Source organism: Rhinolophus hipposideros (assembly GCF_964194185.1).
Source record: "Rhinolophus hipposideros genome assembly, chromosome: 6".
Lineage (NCBI taxonomy): Eukaryota > Metazoa > Chordata > Mammalia > Chiroptera > Rhinolophidae > Rhinolophus > Rhinolophus hipposideros.
The window spans coordinates 279,266-306,900 of record NC_138052.1 but is presented as its reverse complement, the minus strand read 5'-3'; the positions used below and the strand labels follow the sequence as shown (position 1 = coordinate 306,900).

The 27,635-nt window shown below is 52.2% G+C and overlaps 1 protein-coding gene and 1 long non-coding RNA gene across 6 annotated transcripts in view; one reads left to right on the top strand and one right to left on the bottom strand.

Annotated features, from left to right (window-relative positions):
• Window positions 1-2,420: 2,420 nt before the first annotated feature.
• PROC (protein C, inactivator of coagulation factors Va and VIIIa) overlaps window positions 2,421-27,635 on the bottom strand; it is a 37,092-nt gene continuing 11,877 nt past the window's right edge. The window contains exons 1-9 of one of the 5 annotated variants that reach the window (XM_081052739.1): window positions 15,499-15,553; window positions 14,104-14,190; window positions 12,717-12,892; window positions 11,238-11,262; window positions 10,981-11,118; window positions 10,705-10,839; window positions 7,985-8,124; window positions 7,021-7,138; window positions 2,421-5,809 (exon numbers count right to left, since the gene is read on the bottom strand). In XM_081052739.1, coding sequence (XP_080908865.1) covers window positions 5,232-5,809; window positions 7,021-7,138; window positions 7,985-8,124; window positions 10,705-10,839; window positions 10,981-11,118; window positions 11,238-11,262; window positions 12,717-12,892; window positions 14,104-14,190; window positions 15,499-15,544 — 1,443 coding nt within the window. In that variant the 5' untranslated portion in view covers window positions 15,545-15,553 and the 3' untranslated portion in view covers window positions 2,421-5,231. Of the gene's footprint in view, window positions 5,810-7,020; window positions 7,139-7,984; window positions 8,125-10,704; window positions 10,840-10,980; window positions 11,119-11,237; window positions 11,263-12,685; window positions 12,893-14,103; window positions 14,195-15,498; window positions 15,558-27,635 lie in introns of those variants that run through there. The other 4 variants (XM_081052738.1, XM_081052742.1, XM_081052740.1 and 1 more) reach the window with 4 other exon arrangements.
• On the top strand, window positions 23,815-25,160 carry LOC308498703. Its single transcript, XR_013993504.1, has 3 exons — window positions 23,815-23,912; window positions 24,180-24,322; window positions 24,942-25,160. It is a non-coding gene; the product is annotated as an uncharacterized lncRNA (long non-coding RNA).

The following is a 27,635-nucleotide window of genomic DNA, read 5'->3' as shown; positions in this document are numbered from 1 at the left end:
TAGGCCAATCTCATTCTCCTCAACAAAGCAGTAATCTTTTGTCGTGGCAAGATGAGGAAGGACATCAGGGAAGTTTTCAGCCATATATTATCCCTGGCCTCCCAGTTAATCTCTGGGGACGGGATCTTATGAACAATATGGGAGTTTATCTTTTTAGCCCAAGCACTCAAGTGACTCAGCAGATGTTTAATCAAGGGCTCCTCCCAGGACAAGGCTTAGGTACCGAGGGACAGGGATGACAGGAACCCATTTCGCCTAATCCTAATTTACAGAAAACAGGTTTGGGGTATTTTCCCCGGGGGTCATAGATTTACCTGTACTCCACCAAAAAACAGCAGAGGCTATGACTTGGAAATCTGATACGCCTGTGTGGATAGATCAATGGCCCCTTACTCAAGAAAAAATATCAGCCGCTCAAGCGCTTGTACAGGAGCAGCTTGAAAAAGGCCATGTGGTTGAATCTAATTCACCTTGGAATTCGCCTATTTTTGTCATTAAGAAAAGGTCAGGAAAATGTAGATTGTTACAAGATTTAAGAAAAGTCAATGAGACTGTAGAGGTTATGGGTGCCCTCCAGCCAGGGTTGCCGCATCCTTCTGCTATTCCTAAGGATACTTACAAAATAGTGTTAGACCTGAAAGACTGTTTTTATAATATATTACTTCATCCTCAAGATTGTAAGAGATTTGCTTTCAGCATTCCTAGCCCAAATTTCCAAGAACCTATGAAAAGATATCAGTGGCGAGTCCTTCCCCAAGGCATGGCAAATAGCCCCACCTTATGTCAGAAGTTTGTTAGCGAAGCAATTGATAACACCAGAAAACAATTCCCTTCTGTTTATATCATTCATTATATGGATGACATATTGTTGGCTTGCAGAAAAGAAGGGGTATTATTAGCTTGCTTTGTAAACATGAAAGAGAATCTTCTGGCCTCGGGTCTTATTATTGCACCTGAGAAAGTACAGAGAAGTGAACCTTACTCTTACTTGGGATTTCAGCTGTTTGCTCAGTATTTTACTCCACAAAAGATAGAACTTAGAAAAGATCATCTCAAATCTCTTAATGATTTTCAAAAGTTGTTAGGAGATATTAATTGGCTGCGCCCTTCTTTGGGTTTAACTACTGGAGATTTAAAACCGCTGTTTGAAATTTTAAAAGGGGATTCTGATCCGACTTCCCCCAGGTCTCTTACTGAGCCTGCAAGGAAAGCTCTTTCTAAGGTTGAAGAAGCCATTCAACAACAGCATGTTTCCTTTTTGGATTATTCTAAACCTCTGTATGTGTGCATTTTAGAGACCAAACACAAGCCCACGGCGGTGTTATGGCAAGAAGGGCCACTTAGATGGATACATCGCCATGTGCCTGCTCAAAAGAATCTTACTCCTTATCATGAATTTGTAGCCAGTTTAATTCAAGAGAGCCGCTTAGAAGCTCGAAAATATTATGGAAAGGAGCCAGATTCAATCGTTGTTCCTTTCACAAAGACACAGATTCAAGGCTTGATGCAGTTTACAGATAGCTTTCCTATCGCCTTGGCTCATTTTGCGGGAACTTTGGATAATCATTATCCCAAGCATAAATTGCTTCAATTTTTTCAACATCATGATCCAATTTTCCCTTCAATTGTGTCCCATGCTCCTCTTCCTGCTGTACCTAATGTTTTTACTGATGGATCTAGTAATGGAGTGGCTGTTTATGCACTCAATCAACAAATTATCAAAAGGATACAGACGCCTCCAGCATCAGCTCAAATAGTTGAGCTTCGAGCAGTTCATATGGTATTGCTTGATTTTGCTCACCAGCCTTTTAATTTATTCTCTGACAGCCATTATGTGGTCCGTGCAGTCAGGAATTTAGAAACAGTACCCTTTCTTACCACTAGTAATCCTGTTATTCAGGATCTGTTTCTTCAGATACAACAAGCCATTCAGCTGTGCTGTAAAATATTTTATATTGGCCATATTAGAGCTCACTCTAATCTTCCAGGACCTTTAGCTTTAGGAAATCAAATTGCAGATTCTGCTACGCAGCTCATTGCCTTAACTCAAATAAAAAAGGCACAACAGGCTCATAACCTCCATCATCAAAACAGCCAGAGCCTAAGATTACAGTATAAGATCCCCAGAGAAACAGCACATCAGACAGTGAAACAGTGTCTGAACTGTTCACATTTACAGCCTGTTCCTCATTATGGAGTCAACCCTCGAGGCTTACGTCCTAATGATCTCTGGCAAATGGATGTAACTCATGTACCTGAGTTTGGAAAGCTGAAATATGTTCATGTCTCCATTGATACATTTTCTGGATTTGTTGTGGCTACTGCTCAAACAGGAGAGGCTGCCTCTCATGTTATTAGGCATTGTCCTGCTGCATTTGCTATGATTGGAACTCCTAAAAAACTTAAAACAGATAATGGCTCTGGTTATACCAGCAAAAAATTTGCTTTATTTTGCCAACAATTTTCGATTAATCATGTTACTGGCATTCCTTACAATCCCCAAGGCCAAGGGATTGTTGAACGCACTCATGGCACATTAAAGATCAATTTACAAAAAATAAAAAAGGGGGAGTTATATCCCCTGACGCCTCATAATTACCTGTCTCACTCTCTCTTTATTCAAAATTTTTGACTTTGGATGCCTATGGTAAGAGTGCAGCAAACCGCTTTTGGCACCCTTCTGCCAGCCCTCAGGCCTTGGTTAAATGGAAGGGCCCACTTACAGGTTCGTGGCAAGGCCCAGACCCGGTCCTCATATGGGGGCGAGGACATGTATGTGTTTTTCCACAGGATGCAGATAGTCCTCAGTGGCTGCCAGAAAGATTGGTGCGACATGTGGACCCTCTACCTACTGATGATGCTGATGACCCTCAGCAATGCAACAGCTGATGGACACATGAAATTAAGAGACTGAGATTGAACACAGAGACTGTTCCATGGAAAGACTGTCCTGGCAATGCTTCTTTTCGTTATGACATTCCTGGAACGGACAGATATATTATTGACTGGTCGAGGAGTAATCGGTCAGGATGGGCCCGAGAATTGATCGCTGGACTCTGGATTTCTGATGCGCAGTATCAGCAAAATTCTTTATGGAAACTTATGGGAGTAATGGATGAGGTTGTTCAAATGGTTGAGTTTTGTAAATCAGGTACTCCTTGTACTCCTGTGACTGTTTTAAAAGATGGAATTAGAGACTGGTCTACTATTACTAAAATTGTTAATGTATCTGCTTGTGTTCCTTCCCCTTATGCATTATTGATTGGAAATGTTAATGTAAATTTTGTGGAGAATCAGTTTCATGTATCTTGCAATAATTGTTCTCTTGCAAATTGTATTTCATGGGTACCGCTGGGAATTCAAGTTATGGTACTTAAGCAACCTTCTTTTGTTATGCTTCCTGTTAATATTTCTGGTCCTTGGTATGCAGAAAGAAGCTTGCAGATTTTTAAAGAAATTGAGTATGCCTTAAGCAGACAAAAGCGGTTTATTGGATTTTTAATTGCAGGAATTATGGCTTTGGTTACTATTATTGCAACTGCTGCTACAGCAGCTGTAGCTCTTTCTCAGACTATTCAAAATGCTCATTATGTTAATACTCTTACAAAGAATGTTACTTTGGCCTTAGGGATTCAAGACGATATTGATGTAAAATTAGAACAAAAGGTGAATGTCCTTTATGACACGGTTCAGTATATGGGAGATGTGATCCAGAGTTTAAAAGTTAGATCTCATTTGGAGTGTCATTCAGAATATCATTGGATATGTGTTACTTCTAAAAAGTATAATCAAAGTCAATATAATTGGAATCGGGTTCGTTTACATCTTCAAGGAATTTGGCATGATGCTAACGTGTCTCTAGATATGCTTCAGCTTCATAATGAGATTAAAAATATGAAAGAAGCTGAGCCATTGAAATTTGATGCTGCCCAAGCTGCTTTAGAATTTATTGATGTTCTTAAGAATGTTATACCTTCTATGCCAAATCTCACTCATTCTGTTTTGATATTTCTTACGTTGGGCATCTGTGTCTGTGTGATTCTGTGCCTACTTCCCATCCTCATTAAGTATTTCATTGATCGAATGTTAGATTTGCGAGCTGACATCTATCAGCTTGAACTTAAGACAAAGCCTTGATTCCCTCTCCCCCCTGTGCTTAATGGGACCGGTTAGCCAAAGACGGGTAAGTCTTAAGGAGCCTTTCAACACCTAAGACAGGGCTTGTATTGCACAATGCAGGCACCAAAGACGGGCAAGTTGATAAGGTAATCCTGGGACATCTAAGACAGGAGCCGTCGCCTTGCTTTTCTGCTGTATGGATTTTTTGCCTCTATAAAATAAAAAAGGGGGAGATGTGGGGAGCCATGATTTCTTGTTGCTTTGGAGCCTTGTGGACTGGCTCAGTTTATGATTAACTTGTTTTTGTTCCTAAGGCATTGTCTCTGCCTGCACCCTGAGGGTGCTTACAAGTTGCTGAGGAATGAGGTGGGAACGGCCGGTTTCCCGGATACAGATCACTGATGGCCATCAGGATAATTGGTAGACTTTGTCATGTTAATTACTTTGGGGAGTTTTGTAGTGATTTTGTAGTTTCTTTGTAGAAGTTAAAAATTTACTTTCTGTGAGGTAATACATACCCGTGATTGTTAAACTGCACGTACCCAAAGGGTATATAATGGTGAAGGTGATTAAATCAGGCGCTTCAGCATCACTGAAGACCGGCCGCATCATTATTTGTGTGAGTGTCTCTTTTTCATTCCCACTCCCCCATTCGGATACTGTTCGATTCGTGGCGGCTGGCTCGCCACACTTCCAGACTTGGTTTTACTGTGAAGCTTCATTTTCAGGACCCCTGACTTGCACAGGCCACTTACAAGGCCCTAGAAGAGGCAAGTCTCTCAGTTTTGAAGTCATATTTTTAATTCTTTTTCATAAAGAGAGCTCCTACTCCAAGTGTTATTATCCTCAGACCCCACAAAACCTGTATTTGCTTCTCACTACCCCAGAGTTGCTGTAGGGCTTAAATAAGATTCTGTTTATAGAGTGTGGGACATATAGCAGATGCTCAATAAATATCACTTCCCTCCAGAACAGCCAAAAAAGGGGATGAAAGACAGAACAGCAGCTGCTGTACTTGTTGCATTCCCTTTAATGTGCCATATGTTGCCATTCAACAGCCCAGCACCCATTCCAAGGGTGGCCTCTGGGGTCCCGACACCGTGGGAGGGTTGCTAACGCCACTGACCCTCCAGGGAGGCCTCCTCGGCCCTGATGTGACTGTGGATCCAGTCGAGGTAGCGGCCAACGTTGGTGTAAATGCCATAGTTGTGCAGGCGCCCGCAGCCCTCACCCCAGCTCACCAAGCCCACCAGGAACCAGGTGCCACGGAAGGAGGCAACCATAGGCCCCCCGCTGTCCCCCTCACAGGCGTCCTGTGGGTCCCCGAGGATGCCCGCACACAGCATGTTCTCAGAGACCACATTTTGCATGGCTTCGATGCACTTGCTGCGAGGGGCCACAGGAATCCTGATGAAGTTGAGAATGAAGGTGCGGTTTCTCTTGCTCTCGCTGCGGTAGCCCCAGCCTGTCACCACCGTCTCTTGGCCGACCTTGGTGAGCTCACGCTCTGAGAGGCCGCTGTCCGGGAGGCAGATGGGCGCAATGGTCTGTGAGAAGGTGGCGGGCCGGTCCAGGCGGAGCAGGGCGATGTCATTGTCGGCCGTGCTCCTGCTGTAGTTGGGGTGCATGAGAACCTCGCGGATGTCCAGGTCCACCTCCCACTTCTCCCTGCGCCGGAGGTCATACTCCCCTGCAGAGCAGAGGGGCTATGAGAGTGGGTGTGGGGAGGCAGACCCCACCGAGCTCAGGAGTCCCTGCTGGGGTCAGGACTGGGCCTACTGCTGCAGCGGCCAGTGTGTCTCGGGGGCCTCGGGGGCCTTGGGGGCCTCATGTCTGCAATGCAGTTCCCTATTAACGGTAACAGCCCATCGGTGTCGATCCTAAAGGGGCAGAATGCCGCTCTGAATTTAGGACTCACTCAGATGAGGCAGTGCCAGGGAAGTAACTAGCAGAGGCCAGTCAGCAGGGAAGTCCAAGTCCCCCTGTAAACCTGGGACACAGATCAGAGCCACAAAGAATATGGGGCAACTGCAGATGGAGAGATGAGAGCCCTCGCCAGCAGAGGCATGGCCGGCAGTGCCCAGCCTGAGCTCAGGCAGGAACACGCCACAGCAGAGGCGGGCAGGAGCAGCAAGAGCAGAGAGGAGGATCAGCAGGATCCAGCAGCCTCCACAGGAAAGGAAGATGTGGGTCACACGTAAGAGACAAGCTCCTCTCAGGTAAGGCACATGGGTCCTGGAAGGTCGGGGTCCCATGGAATTCCAGGTGGGGCCTCCCTGGAGGCCAATGGCCATTGGTCGTGCTGCAGGTAATTGTGGGCATGTGAATCTGGTTGTTCTCAATATAATTTTTCCTCCTTTTTTGCACAAAGAATGGTGTGAGAGCCCCCTCCAGACACTGGCATAAAGTGGGGCCAAGGCCTGGGGACCCCAACTACCGCAGGGAAACCGTTGACTGCTGGGGCACACGCTGCTGGAGCCCTGCTGACAGCTCCATCCCCACTAGTGTGTGTGAAGCACGGCCCTGAGGCCAGGCCGTGTGCAACACGTGTGGGTCTGCATCAGCAAGTGCTGGAGGTCTGCACATAGCCCGATGCCCACAGCCGGCAGGGAACAGGAAAGTGTGTGTGCCACCCCCTCATTTGCAAACTTGGTATATAAGTGCCTGGGCCCAGTTTTGAAGAAGGCCCCAGAGAATCCCCTACCTGCAGAATACCAGGTGTTACTGTGTTTGAAATCCCACAGGAGTAGCAGGGTGGGAGCACATAGGCCTGTGCCCCCAAACACTTTCTGTGGAGCTCAAGCACCCCAGGGATAGGCTCCCCAAACCTGGCCAGCATGCATGGTACCACCCCTCCCCAAGGCCTCTGCTGGCCCCCTCCTGCCTGGTTCCAGCCCGCACCAAGCCTAACGGTGAGCTTCTTTGATTCCTCCATGCAGTGGGCCGCTGTCAGCACCCAGGAAGTGTGGATGAGCACCGCCCCACAGGCCAGCTTCTTCTTCGAGTCCAGCAGGATCACCTGAAATGGGGGTTGGGTGGGCAGTGACAACACAGCACTGCCTTCTGACCACTCTAGTCAGGGCCCCGGGGTCTCAGCTCAGGCGCTGCAGTGGTCCTCAAACCTGAGGCACTGGCAGTAGAAGGAGGTCTTTCTTGGGTTCCCCAGCCCAGGAGGGCATGGACTTCTGGCCCTTTCCTAGCATTTTCTATTTCCGCACATTTCAGAAAGTTGGCCCTGTTTCAGGGGTCTCCCTGCATTGCCCAAGGTGTTCCTGTCATCCTGAACATCACCCAGAGAACGCTTCTCATCGTTGGGGGTTGGACAGGGCCTCAAGTACTCTGGGAAGCATTTGAGGCCCCCAGACTGCCTTCAGGGTCCCCCTCGGGTTACCTCAATTCCTGTCCTGCTGACCCTCTGGCTCTGGTCCCACTAGGCTGCTGTGGTGTAGAGTCCTGACCCTACCAAGTGTGTGAGCTCCCCAGGCCTGCCAATCCCCTCCTTAGAGATTTCTATCCCTCAATGCCTGGCAGAGAGGGGGACCAAATAAGTGTTACTTCCCATGATGAGGCGGGAGAGGCTCAGGGGCAGCCCTTCCCTGTGCCAAACCCTTACCTGCGAGCAGGGCCTCTGTGAAAAATTATACCAGCAAAACATTAGCTTTCCAGCTTTTTAAAAACTGTCACTCTCCTCCTGCACATCCCACCATGCCCCACCCCCCTTCCCTGGCTGCTTTCTCTCGTCAAGTTACTTCCATCTTTCTCTACAACACCCCCCACCTTAGCACTCACCGCCGCCCCCCAAAGGCAGCCCCTTCCTGTTTGTGCATTCTGAGCAGGAACTCCCGGGCCTCTGGCCCCCTCTCACCTGCCAGGGACTCTCTCCCTGTAAGGTCAACTTCCCGTTGATGAGCCGCGGGTCCACTTGGTCTGCTTGGTCTGTGCAACATTTCAAGGTCTTGCCCTTCTTCTCCATTGGGTTCCAAGGCCTCCCACAGGGGAATTTCACTGCAGGCAGGGGAGGCAGTGAGGGCCTGCCAGGACTACCCCCCAGACTGCCTTCCCATCTTTATCCACCTCTCACCTGCAGGCTAGTTCGTGCCGCATTCTTGGGTTAAAGGAATAAATGATGCTTAGACACACAAATGTATCAATCTGCAAATTTCCTTGGGTTGGTCAGTCAACAAACAGTGCCACCTGATGGCAAGAGTCAGACCAAGCAGCACCACTACGTAGCGTAGCCATGTGTTCCCGGGCAGGTCGCTAAACTTCTCAGAGTTCAGTATTCCCCAGGGCTGTTGGGAGCAATCCCTGAGATACTTGTCAGGTCTTATGCTGGGATGCTGCCAAGCTCCTAACAGAGGATAGAAATTATGGCGACAAGCAGGTGGGCATTCTTGGAGAGCCCCAAAGTAGCTCTGAGCACCGTTGTGAAGTCCTCTCAAGAGGAGAAAGAACTGAGGACCGGGAGGTCTACTGGGATAGGCCATTCAGCTAGGCTGAGAGATTTGGACTTATTGAAGGGCAATGGGAAACCGTAAGCCGGGCAACTGAACAGTGACAGAGAATGGAGATGAGACAACAGCAAGTAAATTCCAGAAGCTGTACAGCATATGGGCGTGATAACTGTCTCGGCCAACTGAGAAAGCAAAAACCTCTGTCAGAAACAGAAGATGCCGGACCCAGACTGCTTTGCAGCACAGAACCCCAGGAAGGCTTGGTGTTTCTGAAGGGTGAGGTGCAGGTGGATTGCAGACAGGAATGCTGGGAGTTTATAAGACAGACTTGACTCTCCTCCCTCACCCCTGCAGAAGGCCTTAGGTCTATTCTCTGCAGAGGGTAAACCATAGGCTGTGACTTGGGGACCTCAGGTACCACCACAGGAAACAGTGACACACATGAACAAAGGCAGTCATACAGACATCTGCAGACTGGACAGACACCAGCTTCCCCTTCCCCGTTCCCCCTGCTCTGAGGGGCAAGAAGCCAGGCTGGAACCACCCAAGCCTGAGCTTGCAGGATTCCTTTCAGAAAATGGCGTCAAGTAAAGACCTCAGGGTCTGGGCAGTAGGGATTCTGCCAGTGACCTGGGCCCTTAGATGGTCTCGCAGGAAAGCCCACAAGCCAAGACATCCACTAGGCATTTCCCTGCAACTTCCTATGAATTCTAATTATTTCAAAATACAAAGTTAGAACTGTTTTTTGTTTGTTTGTTTTGTTTTGTTTTTTCAGTAAAGGATTGGAATATAAAACTGTGGAAAGGTCCCTGAAAGAAGAACACAAACTTAAAGAGATGGAAAATACGAGGTATGATCAGAAAATACGGTGAATGCTGCTGCCAAATGCCATTCAGCAGAAAGGCAGGGGTCTTCACTACAGGAAGCAACATGTCAAACCTTAGTAACAGTTTCAACTTGTTTGGTGCAGTCGGGTGTGAGCCCTGGTTGAGAGAAGGTGTGTTTTAAAGTGTGCTGTAAATCATCCTCCATCATGACAATGCTCTGTGTCACACATCACTTCTGGTATGGCAATTTCTGTCACATAAAAACATTATGGTGTGTCCTCATGAACCTTATTCGCCAGATCTGGCACCACGCGACTTCTTTCCCAAAGTTAAATGATTTAGGACATGGAGGCAGCACAGCAGCGCAAGTAGACACTCACAAAAGAGGACTTCCAGGACTGCTTCAGAAAGTGGCAAGAATGTTAAGTGTGTTCAAAGAGAGGGGGAGTGTTTTAAGGGGGATTAATGGCAATGTGTCTTTTACTGTAATAATTTTTTATTTAAACATTCACTGTATTTTTTGATCACACCTCAAAAGAAAAACTAAAATAGATCAATCAAGAGGAAAGAGATCTGAATAACAGGAGGTACAGAAAGAGAGAAGGGAAAGCAGAGGAGAGATTATAAAAAAAAAAAAAAAAAAAAAAAAAAACTACTGAGATGTCCCGAGAGGTAGCAGATATGAACTTCCACACCCAAAAGGTCCACCAAAGGACACTGTACAATGAATGAAGTAAGACCCGCAGTTAGGGACAGCCTGCTGAAATTCACTGTAAGGGTTGTAAAACTCTACTTATTTGTACGTATTTAAACTTTGATGAAAATCACACTGCATACAAAGGAAAACAGGGAGGAAGGCAGAATCATGGTTTCTGGCTCTCCGCGGAGAAGCCAGAGGTAACGTGGGAAACGGCACGCGGGGCTGGACCAAGTGTCCTACGGAAAGACAGCCATCGCGACAGGCGGAGGAAGACGCTGGAGGCGGCCCCCGCGTGGGCTCGGAGGAAGGAGGGGAGCTCCCGGGCTCGCGCGCCAGGAGGCGGCCGTCGGGGAGCAGGCCCCGAGGCGGGCGGGCCAGCGGGAAAGCGCGGCGGGGGCCGGCAGGGGGCGTCCTCGCCCTCGCGGGCGGGCGGGGGCTGCGGGGCCGCGGCGGGGGCCCTCCCGCTCCGGCGGCGGCCCTCCCGCTCCGGCGGCGGCCCTCCCGCTCCGGCGGCGGCCCTCCCGCTCCGGCGGGACTCGCAGCCGCCCCTCGCGCACGCCCGGAGCCGCCCGGACCCCAGCCCCGCTCCGCTCGGGGGGCTCACCTTTGGGCTCGCACTGCAGGTGGTCGTCCGCCAGCCTGTAGCCGGGAGCGCAGCTGCAGCGGCGCCGGCCCTCTCCCTCCAGGCAGTAGTGCGCGCAGCCGCCGTTGTCCACCGAGCAGTTGGAGGAGCGCACCTCTGGACGCACAAGGGAGGAGGACGCCGAGGGCGCGGTGACACCACGCGCCGGGCCTGCCGTGCACAGCCGCGCGCCGCCGCCCCCGCCGCCCCCGCCGCGCTCGGGGCCTCAGCCCGCTGCCCGGCTCTGCGGCCCCTCACCTTGCGTGCAGAAGCGGCCTTCCCAGCCCAGGCCACAGTCGCAGCGGAAGCCACCAATGCCGTCGATGCACGTGCCATGGCCGCAGCATGGGCTGTCGCACGGGTGCTCCGGCAGCTGGACGGTGCACTGGTCGTCGTCTGCGACATGAGGTTTGGGAGGTGTCACTGGTGCCGCCAGCCCCCTCCGCGTCCCCACAGAGGCCCAGAGACTCCCAAAGGGGCATGGCACTGCAGCCAGGAGTCTAGAGAGCACTCACCTAGGTACTTGGACCAGAAGGCCAGCTGTGGAGAGAAGGGGCTGCGTCAGGGACCGTCGTCAACCCTTGTGCCTTTAAGGGGAGCCCACAGGGAGCCTCCTGGGTCAGGCCCTCGTGGGGCCTCTAAGTGGGCAGGAGACATAAGGGCTTCCAGAGGGGTCAGTCCCTGCTTCTCAGGGGCCGCTGGTGCAGCTGCACCCTGAATAAGTCCGCCTCCTCCCTGCCCCCTGTTGTCCATCTCCACCACACATCCCTGTGAACAGCACTCCTCCCCCAGCATCTGGAATCCTGCTCTCTCACTCTGCTACCTCAGCAGCCTCTGCAATGAAAGAGACCCAAGGCCCCCACCAGGCTACTCTGCCTCCTTCCAGTAGTTCGGTACTCCTCCTGGCTTTTCTGGACCTCTCCCGAATCTGGTCTTTCCCTAAGCCAGTGTTTCCCAAGTTGAGCAAGGGCCAGGATCTCACTGGTGAGACACAGAATGCTGGTTGAGAAGGTCTGGGACAGCAGTCCCCTTTTCTAACCAGCTGCTGCTGCTGCTGCTGCTGGTCTGAGACCACCACCTTGCATGCAGACCACCCTGAGATCCACTGCTCAATGCCTATACCATCAATCCCCCCTCCCCCAAGCAGCATGGGCTCTGCCCTGCTTGCCCAGAGACCTTGGGGGGAGTTAAGGGGGCCCCAGGATGGATGTGATGTGCTCAGATTGAGCCTGCAGAATATCATTTTGGCGTCTGCTGAGGAGGCCATTTGGGGAAAGAGGCAGTGGGGATGGAGTCAAGGAGGTGGAGGCTGAGGGCAAGTGGGGAGCGAACCAGAGGGCCCTGCCTTGGCCTGGAAAGGCCTGAACAAGCAGTACATCTCAGGAAGGACCGCAGGGGGTGGCACAACTCCTAGATTCTAGTAGCTGAAGCGAGCACTTGGGGGTGGAGGGGGTCTGAGCCTCGTATTGGAAAGCTGCCTCTCTTACAAGTCCACCTTCCACCTCAAGGCCCAGGGGCCAGAGAGGACACAGATCCTTTCCTCAGACCCCCGGGCAAGCAGATTTTTTCCCCTTGAGAATATGAACTGAGGCACAGAGTGAGCCTATGTGGACAGACATCAGGAATTCAGGTCACACAGCCTGATCAGTAGGTTCATGGGTGGAAGCAGACATGCTGGTCTTTTGGTCACAGAGAGAGAGAACAGGAGGCGGAAGTGTCAAGCTGCAGGTGGGGGGTGAAGTGAACTACCCGCAGTGGGGTTGGGTCAGTACCCCAGCCTCAGGCTTTCCCAAACTCTCTTTTCCTGGGAGCCCTGACCAAGACCACAGTGTCCTATTGATTGCACTCGCTGAGCCCACGCTGGGCAGAGGGGCTGGTGCCCGCTGCGTCCCCAGGCTCCAAGAGGCGCTCAGTGGTCAGCCCAGCCTGCTCCTCCAGGCCCCAGCTGGCCAGCAGCCCCCACCTGGTCCTCTGGAGCCAGCCGGGGGCCTTACTGTGTCATGCACGTTGTTGAAAACCTCGCTGGCCTCCTCAAAGTCGCAGACCTCCTCCATGCACTCGCGCTCCAGGCTGCTGTGCCGCAGCTCCTCCAGGAAGGAGTTGGCCCGCTTGGCCCGCTTGTGGATCCGCAGCACCTGGTGGGCCCGCTCACCGCTGGAGAATACCGAGTCTGTTTGGGGCGGGGCGCTCACCTCAGTGGAGGGGCCTGAGGTGGGGGCCACGCAAGGGCCTTGCTAGGGTGAGCCGGGAGAGACTTATGAATCCAGCCCCCAATTCTCTCCCCTCCTCTGCTTGCAGAGGTGACCGACCACTGGGCCAGAGGAGACTTCACAATTCATACCTCCCTTTAAAACCCCAACCTGACCTCCAAGTGACCCTGAGCCAGGGTCTTTACATCTCTAAATCTTAGTTTATTCATCCAAAATGAGGACATTTTACTGTACTAAGTACAGTAAAAAAAAAAGTCCAGTGCCTGGCACAGAAATGAGCACCCAGTGTCACGTGCCATGTGCTGCTGTTGTTACCAAGAATATAATATTAAATGGTCTGATTGTTCTCTGAATATACTTGTACAACCCTCTCTTGACACCATCCCTCGCTTCTCGCTCCCCTCGCCTCTCATTGAGCATTCCCCACGCTCATCCCCTTGGGCAGGCACACCTGGAGGACAGCAGAACTGTCACCCAGGGAGCATCAGCACATGTCTCCTGGGCTCTGAGAGATGTTTGTCTTGGGTACAGGGGGACAGCTGGGATGGAGGAATCAAGTCAAGGGAGTGCAGAAGGGAAGCTCAAAAGACAAGGCTGGGAAAGGAAGGTGTGCTTGCGCTGAGTCTGCACAGTGGAGCCCAGGGGGCCACAGGTGAGAGCTGGAGGTTTGGAGGACGGGAAAGGGCGCCCCCAGCAGAGAAGCAGAGCAGGAAGAGGCATGGATGCAAGGAACAGCCCCGCGGGGCTCTCGGAGGCGCAGGGGCTGCAGGATAAACCGGGCAGCTCATCCTTCCTGCATGGCATCCTTCCTCGTCCCGCTGGCTGTGGGGACCAGGGGATGGGGTGGGGCAAGGTTTTAGGAGGACAGGCTGCCTGGGGCAGTGTGGCTCTGATGAGGCCTGTCCTGGGCCTGGGGCTTTCATAGTTGAGAGAGTGATTAATGGAGTAGGAAGGCCCGGGGGACTCTGTGACCCACACCCCAGGGTGGCGGAAGGAGCTTCAGGATGTGACCCCTGACCTGGGCTCCCTGCTGTCCTCACAGCATTCTGCCCTCCAGCCAGGGAGGCTGCTAACTCAGCCTGTCTCTCACCTCACCCTGAGGCTCAGAGGGGATAGTAGACGGTGTGAAGGCCTGGGGTCCTGGGGGATGGGGCACAGGGAATGGCCTTACCGGGATTAACTGGTGTGCCGGAAATTCCCCAGATGGTCAGGAACAGTAAGAGGCTCGCCAGCTGCCACATTCTGGAGTTGCTGACACCTGTCTGAGGAGGACTTCTGAGCTTCCCGCAGCCCCACCAGCCCCTGCTCTGCCTGCCTCCCCCCAGACGGGAGCCAAATGGAAGGCCCTCCCATGTGTGCTGATTGTCAGGGCAAAAGCTGGGCTCGGGAGTCCCTGTCCACTAGGCAGACAGCCACCTGGCACCTCAGTCTCCTTCTCCATATGGGTCTAAGGTCACACCACCTGCTCCAAATCTGAAGGGGGAAGAGAGAAAGTGGACAGGGCATAAAGTCCTGGGGAAGATCAAAGGGGCCACAGCAGGTGCGCCCAGAGTGTCCATGCGCTCCCTATTCTGCATGAGCCTTGGGGTATGGTGCCGTCGCTGATCTGCTGGCCAGGCCGAGAGTAATAGCTAACGTCAGCTACTCATGATGTCTTTCAAGCATGGTTCAGAGGGCAGGCCACCAGGTCAAACCTCTTGGTGCAAATTACAGCTCCAGGACAGCAACACTGGGCAAGGGACCTAACTGATCCATGCCTCATTTCCGTCATTCATAAAATGGATAGAAAAACTGTTTTTCTGCCTTATGGGGTTATTGTGAGAGTTAAATGAGTTCATTCACATGAAGCTCTTAAAATGTGGTATGCACATAGCAAATTCTCAGTAAACACTGCTGTTGTTATTCCAGTTAAGGTTCACAGCCACCCAAGATGTAAGTTTACTGTTGTCATCCCATTTCATGGAGGGGGAAATCAAGGCTCCGAGGCATGAAGTAGCTTATTAAAAACCCACAACCAAGAGGTGGCAGAGATCAGACTCAAGCCCAGGCCCGTGTGGCTCCAGGCCTGGAACCTGAACTCCTGCCCCAAACCACCAGGTGCCCCAAAAAGCCACAGAGGCAACCCTGCGGCTGGATGCTGAAGAGCCCCCCACTGCCTCCAAGGCTGAGTGGGCAGGCTGCCCTGCCCCATGTGCACTTCAGTCTGACCTCTCTCCACCTTCGCTCACCCTCTTGGAAGCTGGTTCTGACATTTGTTTAAACCAGAGGCCCCAAGTTTAGAGGTGGGGATGGGTTGGGGAACATGGGGAGTCCCAGGCTCCCAGTCACCTCTGGTGATGGCTGTGAGCCCTGGAGGCCCTCCACCAACTTCCATCTGCTTCGAAGTCTGGGAAGAAGGTCCCTTGGAACTGTGGCACCTAGGCCTGCATGGCCAGTGGCAGAGCCTTGATTTCCCTTATCCCCAAGCTCCAGCCAGCCTCTCAAACCCCGGCTGAAGGACTTAGTCCTCACCCCTGCTCAGCCCTCCTTCGACCCACCTCACAGACCTGCCCGGAAGGGGACTTACTGGGGTGGGCTGTGGAGAAACTGCAAGGTCGCCCTCCTGCCGCCATGATAGTCCGGAACTCGAGTTAATCCATAACCACAAATATTTGCTTGCTTGGCCCTCAGTGCTGAGGCCTCGCTCTCCATGGACAAACAAACAAGTTTCCAGCTCAGGACAGCTAGGTTTGCCCAAAGCCCACCTTGCCCACCAATGGTGCCATCCAGGAGGAAAAGAGGGGAAGGACGGGCACTGTCAAAACTGTGCACAGATGTGGTCTCCTTTTAGCCTCATAGAGGCTGGCTGAAGGAGGGACCTTGTTCCCATCTTGCAGGTGGGACATTTTTATGCAAAGATATTGCAGTTTGGCCCAGATCAGCACAACTTGTAATGGATCAAATTCACCATAGTTCACCAAATCTGGGATATGATTATTACAAGAGGCACCTATTTATGTGCCAATATATAAATAAAAGAAACACTGCCAATCACACATTGACATGCCAGTCTGATTTCTGATTTTCGTGATGTAAAATGAAAAGATATGCCTCTTGGGTCCCTAACACGCAGGAGCCAGGCACTCCGAAGGCTCTCAGCTCTGGTCTCTCTGTAACGCCCCCAACAGCTGCACATGGCTAGTCCTATAACCTCTATATTTGCCAGTGAGGATACTCAGAAATCTTTCATTACTTCCCCAAATTCACCAACCTGGTTGGTGGCAGACTTGGATGAGGACTCAGATCTTCCTGGCACCTCTTGGCCACCTTTGTGAACAAGTGAGAGAAACAAAGAGGATTCCGGAAAGACTGAAGTCAGTTCACGGCTGGGATGCAGGAAGGGACAAGGGCAGAAGTAAAGGCTTGACCTGGAGCTTTGCCTGGGCCTGCAGCCTGTCAGTATTCATAGGCATCTTCCTTCCTTCCCGGCATCTGCTGTCCCGGAGATGCCCCCATTTCTTCACACCCTGCCCCCTCCTTGGAGAACTTGACCACACTCTTCAGAGTCCCAGCTCCTGCTGCTTCTGGTGCCTGCACAGGGAAGTCACTGGACCCAGGAGCCAATCAGATTCTCTACCCCCGGCCCTAGGAGTAGGGCCCCAGAGCCCTCATTGCACTGTGAGCACTGGACTTGGAAAGTTCTGAAGCCAGAGTCTGATCATCAATGTTTGGGCCTAAAGTGGAGGACACAACGAGGAGGGAGGTCAGCCCTGCTGAGAGACTGAGCAGGAGACTGGAGACCTGAGGGTGGAAGGGAGCAGCCAAGTGGCCCCACCTCATAATGAGGGGGCACATCCTGGCTTGGGGGTCATGAGGAAATCCTCTTTCCTTCAGTTTCTTTAATTTTCCGGAGTAGCTTGTGTTCCTCCTACTTAGGTACAGCAACATGCCTGGGCTCTGGGGGTATAAGGCCCTGGTGCTGGCAACGCGGCCCGACTGAGAAGGCAAGAGGAACGGGGGAGAGTCTAACGGGGCAGGCCCATAGGGCAGACGCCAGGTGGCAGGCACAGATGGTGATGCTGAAGGGGTTCAGAGGACAGGGAAATCAGCACAAGCTGGGTGGGCAGGGAAGGCTTCCTGGAGGAGGTGGAGCTTCAGCTGGACATCAGAGGACAGGCATGGCCCTGTGTGGGGACAAAGCCCCCCCAAAACAGTTTCCAGGCTCTCGGCCTCACATAGAAAGGTGCTGGCTCGGGTAGTAAATGGCCATCAACTGTGATCAGATGGTCAGCAGCTGTGGCTAGTTGGCTGTCAGCTGTAACCCGTAAGCCATTGGCCACTAATATAACTGCTATGGCTATGCTAGCAGAGGGAATGGGGGCTAGCAAGAAGATGGTGGCTGGCAAGCGCGGACTGCTGTTAGGCAGATTATGTAGATCCTGCTTCCTGTGTCTCCAGCCCAGCCGCCAGCGAGAATATATTGGTTTGACTCCCCTATCTATGGCTCCGTGGATGTTCCTTTTTGGCCTTACCGTGTCCTGCGTTCTTGGGCGGGGAGCGGGAGCAGAGACCCTGCACGACAAATGGTGCAGCGAGCAGGGTCTCCTGCGTGACACCCTGACAATAGAGGAACCTCGGCTCAGATGGGGAGGGAGCAGGAGGCACTGGAGATGAACAGTGGGGGAGCTGCTGAAGATGAGGTAGGAGGAGAGGGGAGGAGATAGAATGGGGTTTGGAATGGAGCCTATGGACAGTGGGGAGCCAGGGACTGTTTGTGAGGGTCTGAGGCAGCTGCTGAGAGAAGGGGAGACGTGGTCCTGATGGCTCAGGCAGGGAGCATGGAGACCACAGGCGTGACCACACACGAGGGGTGGCTCACATGGCTGCAGAACTTGTAAAAATGCCTCCTGCACCCAGGGTTTTCTGCAGGTGTCCTCCCCATAAGTCTACTGCAGTCACTGCTCTTGGCTCTCCCCATCTTTACTTGGCCTCCTGCTATCCTCTCACCTCACCTACTAAGAGCACGGCGCTTGGGTGTCCAGTGGGACACCTTCCTTCCCCACGACACTCTCCACCTTCCATGTGTGCCCCAGGCTCACATGGGGGTCAATTCCATGTGCCATCTACGTAGGGTCCACACTGATCCTGAACCTGCCCGAGGCACCCACATCCAGACCAGCCCAGATGCCCAGAAGAGCCAGGACAACGGCAGTGGGAGAAGCGACCAGTGCTGGTGGTCTGCCGAGGCCTCCAGGCATGCTCAGAGGTCAGGAGGCTTCCTCCGGGAGAGCTCCTCATGCCTGTTGGCTGGCTGGGGCTCTGCAGCGAAGATACCTGCATCATGGCCTCCTCATTGGCTGGCAGCGTAGGAGACAGGGCCATCTCCCTGAGGTAGGGAAGGTCTCTGCCACCATACCCTAGCTCTGCTGGCTCTGAAAGGCTGGCATCACCTGGGGAGTGCTCCCAGGAATCCAGGTGTCTCTGCTCACTTACAACAGGTTTCCAGCAAGGGCACTGCTTTGGTCCCGTGGAAGGGGCCAGCCCTTGTTCCAAAGTGCAGTCTCACTGCACTTGGCGGGGTGCTGCCGATTCTCCTTGTATGACTGGGGAATTTCCTTCTTCAAGTGTGTGTCACCCCACAGGGGCCCGAATTCAGTCAGGCTGAATCCAGATGCCAGGGCAGGACTTGTCATTAGAGCTAACTAATTAGAGCTAGCTAATTTAGAGAGAGGACGGGTACTGGTGCAAAGGGTTTGCAGTATTTGTGCAGATGCCAGCAAAGGAATAAGAAGCAAAAGTGGGGGAAAAACAGAAAGGCAAAGCTATCAGATGGCATCAGCAGTAGGGTCTTTGGGGTTAGGTTCGTACGGGTTTAAACCTCTTTGGAGCTCCTTTTTGGCTGGTTTATTTAACTTCCCTGGGCCTCAATGTCCACGTGTGTAAAATGAGGCGAATAATAGCATCCACCTCAGGTGCTTGTTACAAGGGTTAAATTAAGTCGTTTCTACAAGGAGGGCAAGGCCTGGGATTTAACAACAATTTCCTCTCTTGGCTCCTCAAATATCCTAGAGAAAAGGTGAGGTGCCTCACAAAGTTTTGTAAGGATCAAAGTTTGGGGACAATGGGTGTCCCCCTTCATAAATATCTGTGAAGGTAGGGAAGAGGTTGACCATGAAGGGGAAGAGAGGAAAGGACAGCTGCCATCTGTGTAGCAGCTTAGCAGGCCTCGGGCTCTGAGCATTCAGTCACCTGTAATCTTATCTAGTGTTGGCCCCAACTCTGGTAATAGGTTCTGTCACAATGGACTGATAGCAGGCATCAGTGCAATGTGGGTTTAATAAAAAGAGGGCCACAAGTGGAAGAACTTTACGTTTGAGCGTTTGACCATATTCAGTTTGATCACTACATGAAAAAAGGGTTTCCTAAAAGGCTGCAGGCAAGGATATGGAAAGAGGTCAAAATGTCGTGTGGGGACAGAGCCCCAGAAAGCAGTTTCCAGGCTCTTGGCCTCACATAGAAAGGTGCTGGCTCAGGTAGTAAATGGCCATCAACTGTGATTGCATGGCCATCAGCTGTGGGTAGTTGGCCGTCAGCTGTAACCAGTGAGCCATTGGCCACTAATATAACTGTTGTGGCTACGCTAGCAGAAAATGGGGGCTAGCAAGAAGATGGTGGCTGAGCTAGCAAGCGGTGTAGTGAGGGTTGCAAACAGTGTGGCTCCTGCTTCCTGTGTCTCCAACCCAGCCACCAGCGAGAATATAGTGGTATGACTCCCCTACCTATGGCTCCGTGGGTGTTCCTTTTTGGCCTCACCAGGTCCTGCGTTCTTATGTGGGTAGTGGGAGCAGAGACCCCGTATGACACCCCGCGTGACAAATGGTGCCCAGAGCAGGGTCCCCCACAGGACAAATGGCGCAGCGAGCAGGGTATTGTGCCGGCCAAAGCTCTCCGAAGGGCGGTGGAGAAGTTTGTGCATATGAACACTCAGTCTCAGGAAGACCAGGAGGAGCAGCTGCTGGAGAGCTGGACCCGGTGGAGGGGTGGGAAGACGTGGATGATTCCCCAACCAGCATAGGCCGGAGAAAGCGAAGGTTGTTGCCGCCCTATGGGCTAGGAAGTGCTTGCTGAGGCAGCCCGGATGCAGGACTTGTAGTCCCAGGAGGAAATGCTTGCTGAGTCCTCCTTGGGAGATGAGGGTGAGGTCAAGGTCATCCCTCACACCCAGGACAGCCCTGGCGAATGACTATGGAATTCATAATCATGACTATAGGGAATTGCCTTCCATCCCTAATTTAATGGACCGCTTGACTGTTTGCTTGAGAACGTACCACCATGTAGTGGAACTGACGGATGTTTGCTTTTGTGTCTCGACCAGCCGCCGTGGAGAATATGTGAGAAAGACTGGCTGTGCCCAGGAAGACTGGTGGTACCCTGAGAACCCTGGCTGAGCCCAGGAAGTCTGGCTGTTCCCAGAAAGAGTGGCAGTGCCCTGAGAGCCTTGGCTGTGTCTAGGATACTGCAGCCACCTCCAGGCTCCTCGCACAGGGACCCTCGCGGAAGACGCTTGTCGCTTGTCACGTAGATTGTGAGGCGAGACCCTGTAGGGGTGGAGTGTGGGGACAGAGCCCCAGAAAGAAGTTTCCAGGCTCTTGACCTCACATAGAAAGGTGCTGGCTCAGGCAGCAAATGGCCATCAACTGTGATTGGATGGCCATCAGCTGTGGGTAGTTGGCCGTCAGCTGTAACCAGTGAGCCACCGGCCACTAATATAACTGCTGTGGCTACGCTAGCAGAAAATGGGGGCTAGCAAGAATATGGTGGCTGAGCTAGCAAGCGCGGATTGCAGTTAGCACGGCGGATTGCAGCTAGCAAGGGGAGTCGGTCAGTTAGCAGAAAAGCGGACAGCAGGTCGCACGTCGCGTAAACCCAGCCTCCAGTGAGACCAGTGGTATGACTTCCCTACCTATGGCTCCGTGGGTGTTCCTTTTTTGCCTAGCCATATACTACTGTAGAATACTGTAGCACCAGGACTGCCTCCTCAAGGGTTAAGAAACCCTTTACTGTAGCACCAGGACTGCCTCCTCAAGGGTTAAAAAGCCCTTTTCTGAACAGCCCCCAGACCAAAATACCTAGTCATTAATCATAAACACCACGTATTGCAAGGTCAGGAATCTCTGTTGAGAGAAGTCTTATCTTGCAGCAAAAATGTAAGCAAGGACACAGGACTAAAAGTCTTGTAAATATCTTGCCTGCATGGAAAGTTACTGAGAGCCTTAAAATGTTATGCTATAAAAACCCCTAGCTTTGTGTGTCTGGGGTCCTTGTTGAAACCCGCTGCGTTGGGCAGATACTCGGACCCCAGCTAGCTGGAAATAAACCTCACTGTGTGACTTGCATTATCGTGTGACTTGTGTTCGCTTGAGGAGGGGTTGCCTCCGGACCCTAACACTACATTCTTATGTGAGGAGCAGGAGCAGAGACCCCGCCTGCACACGGCATGTCATCTGTATCATAGGATAGAAATGTCATTGTTATTTTGTATTAAAATCGGTAATATCTTGTTTAATTGGTCCTATTGTATTTACATTCTCCTTTTAAAAAGTCTTACACGTACTGTATCTTTTAAAAATACTATTTTTATAGAAGAGTTCTAGGTTCACGGCAAAATTGAAGGGAAGATACAGAGATTTCCCATATGCCCCTGCCCCCCCACACATGCAGCCTCCCCCATTACCAACACCCCCATCACAGTGATGCATTTGTTACAACTGCTGACCCTACATTGACACATGAAAATCAAAGTCCATAGTTTACGTTATGCTCACTCTTGATGTTTTACATTCATTAGGTTTAGATGAATGAGTAAAGACATGTACACATCACTGTAGTATCATACAGAGTATTTTCACTGCCCTGAAAATCCTCTGTGGCCTACCTATTCATCCCCCTCCCCAACCCCTGGCAACTACTGGTCTTTTTATTGTCTCCATAGTTCTGCCTTTTCCAGAACGTCATAGAGTTGGAATCATACAGCATGTAGCCTCCTTCGTGTATTTTAATACAAAATTTAAGTATTCAATAGTTAAAATAAATTGCTGTATCAGAGGACAGAAACATTATAAAACTATTTTTATATTTTTCTCACACATATTATTGTTTAATTAGTCCTATTAATTGCCATCATTACTTATCCTAAATAATAGCATTTATGGAACAGAAAAGTCAGACTATGTAATTTCTAATAAACACCTATTTTTCACGTGTAATTCTAATGCTTCAAATAAACTATTTGATCATATTTCTAGGTTAAAGTAACATACCCCCGTAAGCGTATAATTATTTTTAATACATTTTTATGGGTTTTGGGGGTCTGATATGGTTGCGTCCCTGGCTGGATGGCTAATGTCGACCTCCTGAGTACATATCCCACCTCCTCTGCCGCGGTTTAAGTCCCAGGGACACAGAGCCGACTAAGCCCGGATCGTGGTCCCGGCTCACAGTCGGGAGACACACACACTAAGCAGGCCGGCATGGAGAAACGTCGAAGGTGCCGGGGCAGAGGTTCCCCTGTAACCCTGGGGGGACCTAACCCAGCCCAGAGGAGGCCCTCTGGAAGGCCACGCGGAGGAAGCAAGCCTCGGCCGAACTGCGTGGGCGGAAGAGGAAGCGGAGGGGCAGGGGTGTTCGAGTTCCAAAGGGGGGCGTGTGGAGCAGGGCTGGGCCCGGCACCCGGGCCTCTCCCGGCGGGTGAGTGGCCCCAGAGGGCGTGCGCTGCCGAGGTCTCCCTCCCGGCGCCCCGCGTGCCCCCGGCCCGGCCTTTAGAGAGAACACTGCATCCGCAGCGCCTACTTCACATTCTGCGGAAGTCAGGAGCGGGCAGGGCTGCTCCCGTGGCGGCGCATCGGCCCGGTCCCGCCGCGCTCCCGACGCAGGCACAGCGGCCGCCACGGCCCTCCGTGGAGCAGCCGACTCCAGCCCGTCCGCTTCCGTCTCCGTAGCCGCCGCCTGGAGCTCCGCTCCAGGACCCCGGCCCCGCTCCTCGCCTGCACACCTCGGATCCCGGATATCTCGCTCCAGCCCCTCTGCACCCCTCCCCAGCCCCGCCCACCCACTCCGCTCCAACCCCCTCCAGCCCCGCCCACCCCTCCAGCCCCCCCCAGCCCCGCCCCCCACGCTCCAGCCCCTCTGCACCCCTCCCCAGCCCCGCCCACCCGCTCCAGCCCTCCCCATCCCCATCCCCGCCCACCCACTCCGCTCCAACCCCCTCCAGCCCCGCCCACCCCTCCAGCCCCCCCCAGCCCCGCCCCCCACGCTCCAGCCCCTCTGCACCCCTCCCCAGCCCCGCCCACCCACTCCGCTCCAACCCCCTCCAGCCCCGCCCACCCCTCCAGCCCCCCCCAGCCCCGCCCCCCACGCTCCAGCCCCTCTGCACCCCTCCCCAGCCCCGCCCACCCGCTCCAGCCCTCCCCATCCCCATCCCCGCCCACCCACTCCGCTCCAACCCCCTCCAGCCCCGCCCACCCCTCCAGCCCCCCCCCCAGCCCCGCCCCCCACGCTCCAGCCCCTCTGCACCCCTCCCCAGCCCCGCCCACCCGCTCCAGCCCTCCCCATCCCCATCCCCGCCCACCCACTCCGCTCCAACCCCCTCCAGCCCCGCCCACCCCTCCAGCCCCCCCCAGCCCCGCCCCCCACGCTCCAGCCCCTCTGCACCCCGCCCCAGCCCCCCTCGGACCCACCCCCAGCCCCGCCTCGCCCCGACCTCTGTGGGCAGCCCGCCTCTCAATGAGTCATCCTTGAGTCCGCGCCCCTGACCACACGCCCCGCGGTGTCCCGGCTGGACTTAGGGATTTAGGACGCCGCGGGGGCGGGGGGAAGAAAGAGGAGGGAGGGAGGGAAGGAAGGCAGTACCGAAAGACCGGAGAGGAAGAGAGGCGGAAGGGCGGCACTGAGGGCAAATACCCCAGCCAGCGTTTGTAACCTATGGCTTGCAGGCCAAACCTGGTATGTCTTTTGTTTTTCGGCACAGGAGCTAAGATGGGTTTTTCCATTTTTAATTGTTGAAAAATACCAAAAGATGAGTACTTTGTAAACAAATGAAAGTTGTATAAAATTCAAATTTCAGTGTCCACGAAAAGTTTTATTGGAACTGCGACACTCGTTTGTTACGTATGTCCATAGCTGCTTCGCAGGACAAAGGCAGAGTCCAACAGTTGGGAGTGACTCCGTGGCCACCAAAGCCTAACATGTTTACTATGTGTACCCTCACAGAAGCTTTGCTGCCAGCATTCCAGAAGATGCTCAGGGCCTAGCTGTTCAGGAGGCAGTTCTGTGGTGAGCACATGCTGAGTAGACCGCTGCCTGAGACGTCTCTGACCCTGGGGCGCCATTGCAGCCCTGCTAAGCTCCTTAAGGTTTGTCAGCTGGCAAGAAAGGCCTCTTCACCGGAGCCTCAGGGCAGCCCTCTGTGGGGGATGAACGTGCTGGGCTCTGGGGCAGTGGCTGCCTGGGGCAGCCTGGGGATCCAGCTTTGTCCCACACCATCTCTGGGAGCCCTACACTGTGTGGCGCGGCAGGGCCCCCCCATGGCGCCACATGCTCCCAGCTGACTGGTGGTGTTCCCGGTTACCGATTAACCAGCCAGTCCTCACACAAAGTTCCAGGAAATCAGGCTTGCACATTTTGCCTGGCGGCTCCCAGGGACAGGGACGTGCCCCATCACCTGCAGCCTGGGGCAAACTCTTGGCATCCGTGTTCTGGCCTTATGACAGTTGTGACTTGACTCAGTGTTTTTCAAACTTAAAGAAAAACTCTCAACCCTCAGTAAGAAATACATTTTACGTCGCAAGAAAGCCTCACAAAACTACCCCATTGCACACTATGTACTCTTGCCATTGTCTATTCTGTTTCAGTTTTTTAAAAGTGATGATCATGAAACTAAATTTACTTTCTGACCTACTAATAGGTTGCAACCTGCAGTATGAAAAATGTATGTGATGGTATCCAGATATATCGGTCTTTTCTCTTTTTCAGTACAAAGCTCAGCAGCAGGAAGAGCCTGCTTTCCCTGTGGGCAGAGGCTTCTTGCCTCTCAGTCTCCATTACTGCCCTTGACTTCCTCCAACCTAAGGCAGAGCCCCAGCCTCCGTGATCAATAAATACTCATATGAATGGGATTTATAGATGATGTAACACAGAATTGTACACCTGAAATCTATGTAATTTTACTAACAATTGTCACCCCAATAAATTAAAAAAAAAATAAATACTCATATGTGTTTGTGCATACCTAATGGGTATTGAATCTTGGTAATTGATTTTGGGGGGAAGGGAGGGACTGGGGCTAGGAAGAGGACTTCCTTTTCATTGTACTTTGGTGCTGTTTGCATTTTGTGGCATATGTATTACTTTTAAAGTTTTTATTTAAAAACATTTCAAAGTTATGAAAGTGTCAGAAGCAAATTCAACAGCCCTGGAACCACCACCAAGTTCATGTTCGCCGCCTTCCTCTCATCTCCCCTCCCCCGCCACAGACCTCTCCAGTCAGCCTCAGCACTTCCCCCAGAAGTGGATAAGCCTCTGAATTCTTAACATTCTGGGCATCCCTGACAATTGATCCTGTCAAAACTTGAGAGGAAAGTTATTTGCCATCCTTAGACTGTCCCTCCTGACACTGTCTGCCAGCACCCATTTTATTTTGAAAACAGACATAAAAATTTGTCAGTATAGCTCACTTCACTCAGACTCCTCTAATGGTAATGATAGGTAGGCTGATAAAGGAATGTGCATGGTCAGGCAAGACAGTTTGTTAAGAGAAAAATCTAATTTATTAAGAAAAAGTCTACCGGTCTGAACAAAGACAGCTACAGCCTGGCCTTCATGCCTAAAGGAGACTTGCAGCCCAGAAGGAGGGGGAGAGGAGGGTTTTACAGGGGTTGTGCTGACAGGGTAGCATTGTTTGAACAGAAAATGCTGATTGCCTGTAAGCCAGTAGCTGTTTTGTGACATTTTCTGTTTTCGCAAGTTTGGCTCTGTCTGCAGGTGCCCGCCAACAGACATTTTCTTGTATTTTTGCAGACATGGCTCTGTCTGTAAGTCAAGGTCTCTGAGACCTAACATTCAGAGACCTAACATTCCAGCCTTGTTTGTTAATAAAAAGGAGAGGGGCTATCATGTCTCTCTTCTGTAGCTGCTTCAGGCTGAATGGGGGCAGCGAGAGGAGGGGACATTGTGGAAGGGGCTGGTAATGTTGTTGTAGGAGAAGCATCTCATGGACAGCTCCGTTTGTGAACACCTGGAGTCTGCTATACAGGAATTGGGAGAAAAGGCGGAGGAGGCAGGGACCAAAGGCTAGGACCAACAATGATAATGATTAGAGGCCCTACGAGGGGGAGAAGCCAAGGGCCCCAGTTACCCGTAAATCAGGAGCTCCATTGATTCTTGAGGCAGTCTGTTTTTCTGAGCCTGGGTGAGGTCCTGTAAGTGGTGTAAGGAGACTCCTAGCTCTGCTGTCCCTGTCGCTACTCCTGCAAAGATACCCAGTGACACTAGGAGTGGAATGAGGGAGAAGGCCCTTTTCGGCACGTGAGAGTGTATTTGGGGACAGGTAGAGATTGATTATTGGGGGCGATCTGAATATCTGGAGAAAGTAAAACAGGAGCCTGTCCAGTTGGTGGGGAGGCAGACTTACATGGAGGTTCCGCAGAAGAAGAGGCCAGAGGGACCAAGGCAGGTGAAGATGTTGAGGGAGAAGAAAGGGGTTAGGGTTCCCATGTATTTTTGTGGGGAGCCTTCTTTGTCCCAAATACCGAATGTGCCTGACACTGTGGCCCTCGTGAGGGGCTGTAAGGGAATGTCGGGTGTAAAGTTTGGATGTCTAAAGAGAGGGAGTTTGAGTGTATTGAGGTAAAAGTCAGCGGGGTCTGATGGAATAGGTAGCTTAAAACAGGTGATCCCTTTTAGCCGGTATGGAGCAACCAGCAGGGAACTCTAATTAGGGTCTGAGGCCTCCCCTGACAGTAAGGGTGTTGATGTTAGTTGTTCCAGTAGAGCTGAGGCTGGCTGGGACAGGAGGAAGAGCAGAGGGGTTATTGGAAGAAGGAACCTGTGGAGGAGGTGGAATGAGTAAGAGAGGATGAGATAGTGATGGTGGTATTAGAGATTGGGGTCTAAGGTACCCACGTGGTTGCCAGTGGTCTGTGAGTAGGAGTTGTAGATGGGGGCTGCGGTGTGGATGTGCTTAGAGGGCCGACGATGGGCCTGAATTTGCCATGGGTCTTATCTAGAGCATCAGTGAAGGTTTTTGGTATTGTGTTGCTTTGCTCTGGTATTGGCTTGGGAAGGAGTTGTAGCGAGTGGTGGGTTTAGAGTGAAAGGCAGGTCCGTGTCAGACTTTGTAGAAAATGAAGGCAGAAGTATTAGTCCATACTTGAGCCGTTACGGGGATGGCAGTGAAGAGTTGAATAGAGGTGGATAGGCAGAGCCAGCAGTCTTGAGTGAATAAGGGGGATGACTGGTTTAGACAATGAGTTAGGTTGAGGGTCCGGAGGAGATAAGGGGGTAATGGTAGGGAAAGTGTTATGAGAGGGAAGAGTAATATTATGAAGACAACCATTGGGGGACTTATGTCCCCTCTGGGCTTAAGAAGATGGGTGATGGTGTCATCGAAAAGGAGTTATAAAATGGACCTGCGGAGTTTAAAGGGAAACAGAGGATTTGGAGGTGAGC